This window comes from Mandrillus leucophaeus, unplaced genomic scaffold (genome assembly GCF_000951045.1).
Source record: "Mandrillus leucophaeus isolate KB7577 unplaced genomic scaffold, Mleu.le_1.0 Scaffold1304, whole genome shotgun sequence".
Taxonomy (NCBI): Eukaryota; Metazoa; Chordata; class Mammalia; order Primates; family Cercopithecidae; genus Mandrillus; species Mandrillus leucophaeus.
In genome coordinates, this window is record NW_012101260.1 from 585,860 (window position 1) to 596,501 (window position 10,642).

A 10,642-nucleotide genomic window follows, 5' to 3' on the forward strand; every position below is an offset into this window, starting at 1 on the left:
TACATTTAGAAAGGGACACCTTGACCAGAATAGAGCTTCAGTACTCCTCTCCAACGTCTGAAAATCTCCAACACACACATACACACACACACATTTGCCCACAGACATTCATACAACCTACTTCTTTTAATGTCCTAGGAAGAGATAAAAACATCTTGTCAATGTCACTCAGTGATGAGGATCTGTGTCCTACCATCTGGAAACTCAAACGAATGTCAGACCTAAAAAGAGAAAGTCTGTGGACCTTTTGTGATGTAAAATCTTAAACCAGAAAAACTGCAACAAATACAGCAAAATAAATGACAAAAACAAAAAGTATTGGCACCTGCAACAGTTTAAACTGTGCTGAGGAATCATGATGCCACCTCCCCTCTACATCTCCCTGTAATCTTACCCTTTGATTGGAGAGGGTTCTGAAGGAATCCCTTTACTCCCTGGAATGCTTTCCTTCAACTGCTTAAGATTGCTTTAATAGTTAATTTTTACTGAGGGTGACAATTCACTTCTGCTTTTTGATATTCTCTGAGCAGACTGATCACAAATGTAGTCTCCGATTGTAGTAGAATATGCACATTAGTACAGGAAAGGTATGCCCACACCAACAGTTAATAAAAGACCAAAGAAAAAGGGACGATAATGTGTTCAACTGTGAAGGTTTTTAAAAGGTTAGATATTCACTTTGATTTAATAGGATAAAGTTTAGAAAAGGCTCATATCTGCAGGTGAAATGGTAGTTCTTCCAATCCTCCCCAAATTTTAACATCCCCGAGTGAGTGATTTCACACCAAACTCCTTTTCTCTACACCATGCAGGGACTTCACTGTGCACACCATGCAGGGACTTCACTGTGCACACCATGCATTCTAGAGTTTCTTCAGGGTGTCATGCACCATCTGCCAAGTACTTCATTTTTGATGGCTGTCTTGCCTTTTCTAGAAGTCTGTGAATACTGAGGGTCTAGAGTTAACTCAAAATTTACTTTCTCTCTCTTAAATACCTTAACAAAGGGTAGAAATCTGCAGGTTCTGTTCATGGATTTGTCAGTAGTAAACTGTGGGATTTGGGAAAAGTCCCTTATCACACTGCAGTGTCACTGTCATAAAAATCCGTCTTCTCCCCATCTCTCCTGCTGAACTCTAAATTTTTTGAAGTCAGGTACCTGTGGTAATTTGTATCTGCATCCCGAAAGCAGAAAGCACAGCAAATGGTTTTTCGAATGAAAAAATGGGGCCAATAGCCAGTTCAGATCTTACGAATTAAGTCTAGCATTCTAAATTCATTACTCCCTCTGATTTCCAACCCTTGTTTCTCCAGTGTGGAAGAAAACTGAGGACACTTTTTTACTTTTATGTTAGATTTATTAAAATGTTCAAAAAAGTCAATTACTAAACAGACATAATTCTAAAAACGATTACGGAATGAAGAAACTCTTGGTTTCCTGTGGGGACAAAAAATAAAAAACAAACATAAAAGAATTTTGCTAAAAGAAATGTAAGTTATAAAGTTATACCACCAATGGGAACATATGCAATCTTAAAAGGAAAGACTGCATGCTATTTTAAAATGTTACCCTGCTGAGGTGAAGGGGAGAAACATCTAAAAGTCAGCCTTCATAGACTTATCGCCACTTCTAGGTCAATATTAGCTGACCCTCAGAAAGGGTCTAAAAGAAAAACTTTGGGAGAAGAGCAACGTGCTCTGCACTGACCAGAAGAAAGACATTACTTCAGTATTTTCTGTATATTATACTACAGCTTGATTATCCCTTACCCAAAATGCATGCTACCAGAAGTATTTCGAATTACAGATATTTTTGTATATTTGGAATATCTGCCTTATACTTACTGGTTTAGCATCCTTAATCCAAAAACCTAAAATCTGAAATGATTCCATAAGCATTTCCTTTGAATATCACGTGGGCGCTCACACAGCTTTGGATTTTAGAGCATTTCAAAATTTAAATTTTTGTATTAAAAATTCGACACCTGTAGACCTAGAGTCCTTGACTAAAATGGACTTTCAGTACACTTTCCTCAATCTTCCCACACTCCCGACATACCTGTCCACAGACATTCATACGGCTTCTTTATTTTAATGTCCTGGGAAGAGGTAGAAACGTCTTGTCAAAGTCACCCTTTCAGTGCTGGGCATCTGTGCTTTATCATCTGGCTGCTCAAATGAAAGTCGAACCTAAAAGAGAAAGGAAAGTCTGGAGACCTGTTTTTTCTGAAAAGTTTGATGACTCATGCCAAAAAGACTACAACAAATATAGCAAAATAAGTGACGAAAACAAAAAGTACTTGTATCTGCAACAAGTATAGCCATGTGCCTATCTAAGCATTGAATGACCCTCCTTGGGGCTTTTAAAATCATCTGTGGTTGGGCATCATAGTCAAGAGGGACACAGGCAAATTAGAGTCCATTCATTTGTCTCTGCAGGGCAGGAGGAGGGTGAAAATAAATGATGGTTTTATTGAGGCTGTGGGTCTTAATACATTGGATTTGACTCCCAGGCTTGTTCACTCACCAAAGAACTTCAAAACACTTTTGGAAATAAGGGTGTTATTGGAAGATAAACATGTCTGTATCTGCTTTCTATGCTTCCAATTGCAATAACCAAGCATTCAGGGAAGTAGAGTGAAAATAGCATCCACCAGAGCCCTACCTTGCGGAAAATTTCCTCCACATCACAGGAATGGGCATATTCTTGCAGATGTTCAATCAGTCTCATAATAAAAACAGAACCCATTGTTGGATGTCTCCAAGAAACATTATCTGTTGATAAAACATATTTCAAATCTCAAGACTGGCTCTTGCCTGAAGAAAGAGAAGAAACCCTAGTATTTCTGCTCCAGCTGAGGCATGTTTTGGAATTCTTCTATTTTCCATATGCTTCATTGTAATTTCTAGTGAATATATTTGAAGTTCAGTGAGTATATTTTTACTGATCCTCTAAAGGCTGTTGTATATGGTGCAGGTATTGATGTGGCCTAGCCCCTGAGTTCAAAAAGTCGTAAATTTAGTAGAGCGATAGGAAAAGACAGAATGGGGTCAATGGAAGGAATTGGAATTTGGAAAAGAAATATCTAAATGTGCATCCCCAAGGTGGTGTTACTGACTGTGATTTAAGTTAATTGTCCATTCTGACACGTAATAGACTCAGTTATACAGGGAACGGTAATAATTTCATACACAGGAGATATCTGAGGCTACACAAGTGTCTGAGCTAACAGAGAACATGTAATACTCAGTCCATACGGGAAAATTATGTAAATAAATTCTCAATCTATGTACTTCACATTAAATTTTATTTAAAATTTAATAACATTGGCAGTAAGATATTTACACACAAAGAGTTAACTATACAAATCATAAAACAGAACAAAAGTAGAAATCTAGGAAGAGTCAATAAGAGAATGATCACATGATAATGGAGAATAAGAAGTTCTTATGAAGAAGAGAAATGTTAAAGAAAACAATATTAATTTATTACATGGTAGACACAGAAGTAATGAATACTTGAAAATTGTACAAAGGAAGGGGTAAGAGAAAAGCAGTAGCAATAGCTCTGTGTATAATCACAGATACATTCTTTAATGACACATTTCAGCCAATTATAATGGTCATAAAGTGTATATTAATAATAAAATTCTATTTAGAACCACAGTTATCTTAGTTGAAGGAAGTAAATAAGAGATAGGGTGGAAACAGGTGTCTCTGCAAATGTTTTGTGAAATTAAGGAAGTAGATAATTATTTTTCCTCAGGAGAGCACTATGATATAGGTGGGATTTGCACCGTAGAATGTGGAGCTAGGCTTAATATGGGAGTTATAATTGAGTTGTTAATCATCACCTCTAGTGGGTGACTGTCACTTTTTGTATTGATAGCCCCAACAAAGATGTCCTGTGTAGAAACCTGTTACCTGGTGTGGAAGAGCAGAAAGCAATAAAATCCTTCTCTGTGTGGGCTTTCTTAATAGCATCAACCTCAAACTCTTCTGTAGTTGGTAAAGATACGTTTCTACAAACTCCTGCTGAATCTTTTAACCACACCACACCACGGTTCTCTGGAAAGACACAATTTGATTTGTTACTACCTATCAATGGCTGAGAAGATGATGTTTCCCTCCTAGCCTCTGTTCAATGATATTTATTAATGTGTTTGCTCCATCATTAATTCACATGCAAATACACACATACATTTCAGTTACAATCTTTTCAACAATATTTATCTTTTCTAACCATCAAACAAATTGTAAAAATTTCCAAACATCAAAGTCTCAAGCTTGAATATAGAACAAATATCTACCAACCAGCCATTCAATTCACAGAAGCTGCAATCTGGAATACTGACAGTGCGTGTTATTTGACATTAAAAGACAAACAAAAAGAAACCAAAAATTCCTGGATGCATACAGAGTAGTATTTGAATGTCTGGTGTTCTCAAAGGCATCAGCACTCACCACCACGGCAGGCCTGGATGATGATCACCTTTGGTTTGTCCTTCAAACTTGGGCAGTTCCTGGTATTCAACATTTCAAAGATTGCATTGAGTTGTAATACATCTGGGACTTGCTCAGAGTATTTCTTCCCACAAATGCCTTCCCGAATACCATGAGACATGAACACCAGGAAGGTGCTGTCAGAGGTCTCATGCTCTTGGCGGTGAGCAAATGCCGCCAGCTCTGTAGTCATTTCCTGAAAGAGACCATACCACTGATTTTGGACTATGTAATTAACTATCATGGCACCTTGGAAAGCCAATAAATAAATACTTAAGGATTTCCTAAGGAATTTCACGACAAACAAAGGAGTGCCCAAAAAATTTTTAGTCTTAATTTCGAGAAAGGAGAAGAAAGGTGTTGTAGAAAGTCATTCAGAGTTATCTTGTAGAGAGAATGTGGCATTACTGAGTGAAAAAACCAAAAAAACAAAAAACACTTCCCAAGTAAGTTACGCTAGGCTCGAACAGAATGAGTTAGTTACAAGGGAACATGTAGCATCCAGCACCCTCCCGTGGCAAGTTTATATTTTAGATTATGAAGAGATTACATTTCTTGGTCAACCAAGCTTTCTAATATTATTTAGTTATAGGAAGGGCATGACCATTGTCTCTAATGTATACTAGACCTTACCGAAGCAGTGAGATTCTTTTTCACATCCACCTTGTACCCCAGATTTTGTAGCAGTGTTGTCATGCCTATGATGTCAACCTCAGCTCCCGTTCTTTTAGAAAGACTGTCAAACTCTTCGTTGCAGATAATGAGAGCAAGACGTGTGCGGCTTGACTTGTCCATTATTGGATAAATCTGTAGGAAATGAAATTTGGATGAATAGACTTATTCTCTGTAATTTAATATTCACCTGGTAAATTTATGACCGTGTTCTCTTTGTTAGTCGTATCAAGATACTAAATCCCATGGACTATACATTGAAAATGGGGGACAGAATTGAGTGCTACTTGGAGAGTAGGCATAGAAACTGCAAAGGTCCAGATGGCAGGTGAGCTACTGACTTCATTTTTCTTGATAGGCAGGATTTTGAAAAACGTACAAGCTATGAAGCAAGAATGACAGAATTCTAAAATTGATTGCTTCAATATCTGATTGTTTTTCTTTGGGCAAAGTATTTTTTTTGTTTGTTTTTTATTATACTTTAAGTTCTAGGGTACATGTGCACAACGTGCAGGTTTGTTACATAGGTATACATGTGGGCAAAGTATTTACCAATCCTATGCCTCAGCTTCTTGATCTCTAAAACGGGTTATTTTTAAGGTTAAAAATTATGTATCATCATATATAAAATGCTTAGAACACTGCCCACTCTCAGAAAACATTCAATAGTTGCCATTGTTGATGTTATTTATCCAAGAATGGGATTCAATTTGGAACTCTTTCTATAAATCTGGGATTCCAGGATACAGAAGTTTTTTTTCAAGTAAGGGAAGCAGAATTATGATTCTCCATTGAGAATAGCTCTAAGAAAAAGCCACTGCATTTCATAATCGCGTAAAGGATATCTGTCACCCCATTCTATCCTTGTGTTCTGAGCATGGTACCTCTGTTGACTTTTCTTTCCATATTGTTTTAGCTTCATCTAGAGAGCAAAGCTTGATGCTTCCTCCTGAGCCTGAGGATGTAGGCATAGCAGGGTTATCACACACTCGCACTGCCTGAGGAGCTGCAAGAGTCAAAGAACATCATGAACATTGGCATCCCTCTTTGTTCCACTTTTTGTTTTTTACAGCCTCACGTATGAATGAGGCCACAAAAGTGAAAATGCGTTCTTAGGAAGACAATCCAGATCTTTTATCACTAAGTAATTTCACTGCTAATGGAATACACTTCCAGTCAGAAATTTCCAGGTGTGCAATACAGGGATCTCCTTTCATATTTCAGGATCAGTATTTTCACAAGTATTTCAGATAAAAATGTAGAAAGAAAGCTTTTCAAGGCCGTGCATGATAAAACACTCAAAAACCAATCAAATGTGTGAGATAAAAGAGAATATAAATTTATTTCTAAAGATTTGAACCACAGAATAACATTTAATGGTAGGAGGTCTTAATTAAATCTACTGAAAATATTTAAGAGATATGCTTATAAAAGACATGGTAGTAAGCACTAGGAATATTTTTTAATGAACATTTGTCCTGTCTTTCAGGATCTCTTCCTACTATATATATATGTATGGAAGGAGAAGATTACTAAATATATGAACTAGAATGTATATAAAATAGTATGATAAATGCTAAAATTAAAGTGCACACTAGATGGATTTATGGCACTAAACATTGATTGCACAGACATATGAGGAAATGTTTTCACATAGTTTATGTGAGAAAATCTTTGAGGCTTTTGTTTCATCACAAGTTCAACACCATCCAGCAATGTGATGTGCTTGTTAAAGAAATTAATGTAATCTTTGTATCAAGATAGAAATGAGTTTTCTAGATCTGTGGAGTATCTTTTAGAAACTATTAAGTCAAGAAAATATTATGCAATTTTGAAAACAAGCTTGAGAAACTTATACAATCAGTTAGATAAATAAAGGCAGCATGAAGTGTGTTGACACAGAAGAACTAATCAGAATGGATATATCGGAGAAAACTACAAAATAATAATTTGGTTGAAGAAATGTTTGGTTTCATAAAGAAGAATGAAAACAATATAAAAAAACTAAGTAGAAGTATATGGGTTATTTTTGAGGTAATTTTTTTGTGTGTGTGAAAATACAGTATTTGGTTATATAGTGAGTATCCTGTGCTGGAAAACATTTAAGAAAACATTCGTCTTTGGGAGGCTGGGGTGGGAGGATCACGAAGTCAGGAGATTGAGACCATCCTGGTTAAGACAGTGAAGCCCTGTCTCTACTAAAAATATTTTTTAAAAAATTAGCCGGGGATGGTGGCGAGCGCCAGTAGTCCAAGCTACTCGAGAGACTGAGGCAGGAGAATCACTTGAACCCGGGAGACAGAGCTTGCAGTGAGCCGAAATTGTGTCACTGCACTCCAGCCTGGGTGACAGAGAGAGACTCCGTCTAAAAATAAAAAAAAGAAAAGAAGACATTCATGAGTTAATCAACCTTAATAAATGAAATAGAAGTTTCAACCTTAATAAATGAAATAATGGAATAGAAGTTGAAAGAGAGATACAGTTCCAAATTTGAGAGAAGAATGCTAAAACTTGGCTTCGGCTTGAATATTGGAGGTGTTTGAGAGGAAAGGGACCAAAATGAGTTTCAAGTTACTGGTTTGAACAACTAGTGATGATGACACCAACAACCTAGTTACACAAAACTGGAAGAGAAGCAAGGTGTGGAAGAATGGCACGTTCAGCTCTAAAATTGTTTAGATGATCGTGTCTCTGGGACATATGAGGGAATATTTCAGGAGCCTTAAATAATGAAGTGTGGTACTTATTTGGTGTTCAGGATTTGAGATAAAGATTCAGAATTTTTAATATAAACATAGATAGTGAAGTTGTGAGTACAATTTCTACAAAAGCAGAATAGATTACAAAAAGAAAATTATATGATCACTTTACAGGAATTCTCCATAGCCCCTTTAACTGTGGATCATCCTACAACATTAATGTCATGGAAGATGGGGTTCAAATAATGCTCTTTCTTTAAAAACAGCATTACCTAGGAAGGAAGGCAGTACTACTTGAGAGTCTTGTGTAGTAAGGTGATTTCCAGATGTCGGACCTAGAAAAAGAAGGACACTGAAATAGTCACTAATCATCTCTGGAAAACTTTACCGTAATGCTTACAACATTCCCCACTAAAGATGCATCCCAGAACTCTGGCTGAATGACATTAAATAATGTTCAAGATGTTCTTTAATTTAGTGAGTGGTGGGGGTTATAAAATGAAAGAGACATTGTCAGAAAAATACGATATTTATTACACATAAATGAAAATATAAACTTCTCCCGTGTCTGCTTAGACAGGTATAAGCCTCCCCTAACCGAAAAAAGGCTTTTGCTTTCAAAGAACATCTCCCTTTGAAATGGCTTTAAGAAGTATCACAGAGACCAGTGACTAGGAGTCCACCAGAACTCTCATTCTCACCATGTGGTAAGTCCAAGGGATCACAAGAATTGTCCAACTCATTTCCTGTGCACTGCATCAGGCCCTAAGGGGGCTGCAGGTGGAGGCAGTCCAGACCTTACAGCATGATCTGCAGCCTGGTAACAGGCAAGTGGGTGATCTCACTCAAAAGAAAATGCAAGTAGGCAACTGGAGGAAAGAGCCAACTTGAAATCCTTACTTTTCTATAATTATTCAGTGTATTCTCTGAGTGTATCACCATTTCTGAAATATAATTTCTTCTTCTCAGAGGGCAAAATTTTGGAGAGAAGTTATTAAACCTATTTAATTACAGACCTTAAACCTTCATGTCAGGCAACTGCATATGAGCCTAGCACCTTGGACTCAAAAATACTAAATCAATCAATAAATATTGTGCCTTGCCAGGAACAGTGGAACATATAGCACAAAGCTTTTTAGATAGTTCTCATGACCTTCTACAAATGAACGCCCACATACTCAGAACTGGAAATGAGCTTTAATCAGAAGAAGGCCACTGAGGATAAAGGAACAGAAACAAAGGAGAGTCAAAGGACATGCATTAGGGGCCCAGCTACAGAAATATGGCACTGAAGCCAGAGATAAGAAAGTTTTCTGCAACTTAACATGACTAGTAAAGACATCACGTGGTAGGCACAATAATAGACCCTACATGAACTTGCGTGTGAGTCACTGACCCTTACCTGCTGAGAGTCCCAGCGTCCCTGCCAGGTGACTGTCTTCTTCACAAATGTATGTGATGCAAATATGGCATGCCGGAGCCCCTTTCCGAATAACAGAGTCAAGCAGAGCTCGGGCCTTATCCATGACCGTAGCATTTTCACGTTTTACTTTCTCCATTTCTTCCTGGTTCAGCACCCTTGTCTCTAATAATTCATCCAGTAAGCCATTTATTGTGCCTTCACCCATGGAACGGATTAACAGCTTTCTCTTCTCCTTCAGGACCTTGTCTGTTTGGAGCACAAGGATTTCTCACATCATAAAGACAGCCTTATATTCCTCTCATGTAATCAACAGAAAGTGACCTCACTTAGATTTCATCAGTGAAATGTCCCCCTCCTCGAAGTTGGGTAATCCATCTTCTTACTGTATCGCTGCCCTACTTGTTTCCCTCAATAGTCTCCATACATGTGCATGGAGTGGCCTGAAGACTGAATTTACCATTTACATTAGTCTCTGGAAAGCAGAGATCATCCTCTTGTGTCCCGTGTTTATTTAACTCTGATTAATAAAGTAATGAAACAGAAATAGCCCATTTCATTTAGGAATCACTGCTGCTAGTACTCCTCCTGTGCCAATTCTGTACCCTCTGTCAGACCTTCAACATGTAAGTAAGAGTTTAATTAAGATTGCAAAATGACAGCAGGCTGCCCCTAAAGCCTCGGTTCCTTTCTGGGCTTGCTTTTCCTTTCTAAAGACTGCAAGTGTCTTCTACTTTCTTCTCTCCTCACTCTCCACCCTCTCCCTCATTTCTGTTCACCTAAACTTCCCCAGATACTAATTTTGGCTTTCAGAAAAGCCAGTGCCTTCCAAAATTCTTTCTTCCCAGGGACCTCTTCTTAGAACAGTGAAAGACTCACCGGCCATGGCTTTTCTCTCCTACCCTTCTTGTGTGGGCTGAAACTGAAAGCATGCTTCACCTGCCTTTTTGGCAGAGCGTGTACACTATTGAGAAATAACCACTGCACATGCATATGCATATCTTTTTTTTTTTTTTTTTGCCAGCAAAAAAAAAGAATCAGATTCCTGAACTGTAGACTGCATCAGAGAGTGTATCCTTGTGGAATTTTCTTCACCAACCCTTGGAACAGGTCAGGGTAGGAGGGGAATGGGGCTTGGAGAATAAGACAAGAATGACAAAGTATGTGTACAATTAAACTCACACAGTGAAGAGTTTCTCATTCATTAGAAAACTTGATGGAGAAAAGTAGCACAACCTTTAGAGAATTTGAACCACTTCTGTCCCGGGCCCAAGTCACAGGACTGGGGAAGGTCATAGGAAATGTATGTTCCTGTGAAGCAATTTTGCTTTAAGAGAAATGTATGAAC

At 37.7% G+C, this 10,642-nt stretch overlaps 1 protein-coding gene across 1 annotated transcript; it reads right to left on the reverse strand.

Moving 5' to 3' along the window:
• Nucleotides 1-2,091: 2,091 nt before the first annotated feature.
• Nucleotides 2,092-10,216, reverse strand: LOC105534146 (caspase-1-like). The gene is made up of 9 exons (XM_011972824.1): nt 10,174-10,216; nt 9,277-9,543; nt 8,147-8,209; nt 6,060-6,181; nt 5,137-5,310; nt 4,465-4,699; nt 3,925-4,068; nt 2,666-2,775; nt 2,092-2,190 (listed from the first exon to the last, which is right to left on the reverse strand). Exons 1-9 carry the CDS (start codon nt 10,178-10,180, stop codon nt 2,092-2,094), a joined length of 1,221 nt encoding a protein of 406 aa, XP_011828214.1. The 5' UTR covers nt 10,181-10,216.
• Between the last annotated feature and the right edge of the window lie 426 nt (nt 10,217-10,642).

Bases quoted from the DNA above. Each gene is read 5' to 3' on its own strand.
- LOC105534146 (XM_011972824.1), bottom strand. The intron at 4,069-4,464 runs GTGAGTGCTGAT...GTGTCTTTCCAG, and splicing joins CATCCAGGCCTGCCGTGGTG to AGAACCGTGGTGTGGTGTGG. The intron at 2,191-2,665 runs GTAGGGCTCTGG...TTTCTCTTTTAG, and splicing joins TGGAGGAAATTTTCCGCAAG to GTTCGACTTTCATTTGAGCA.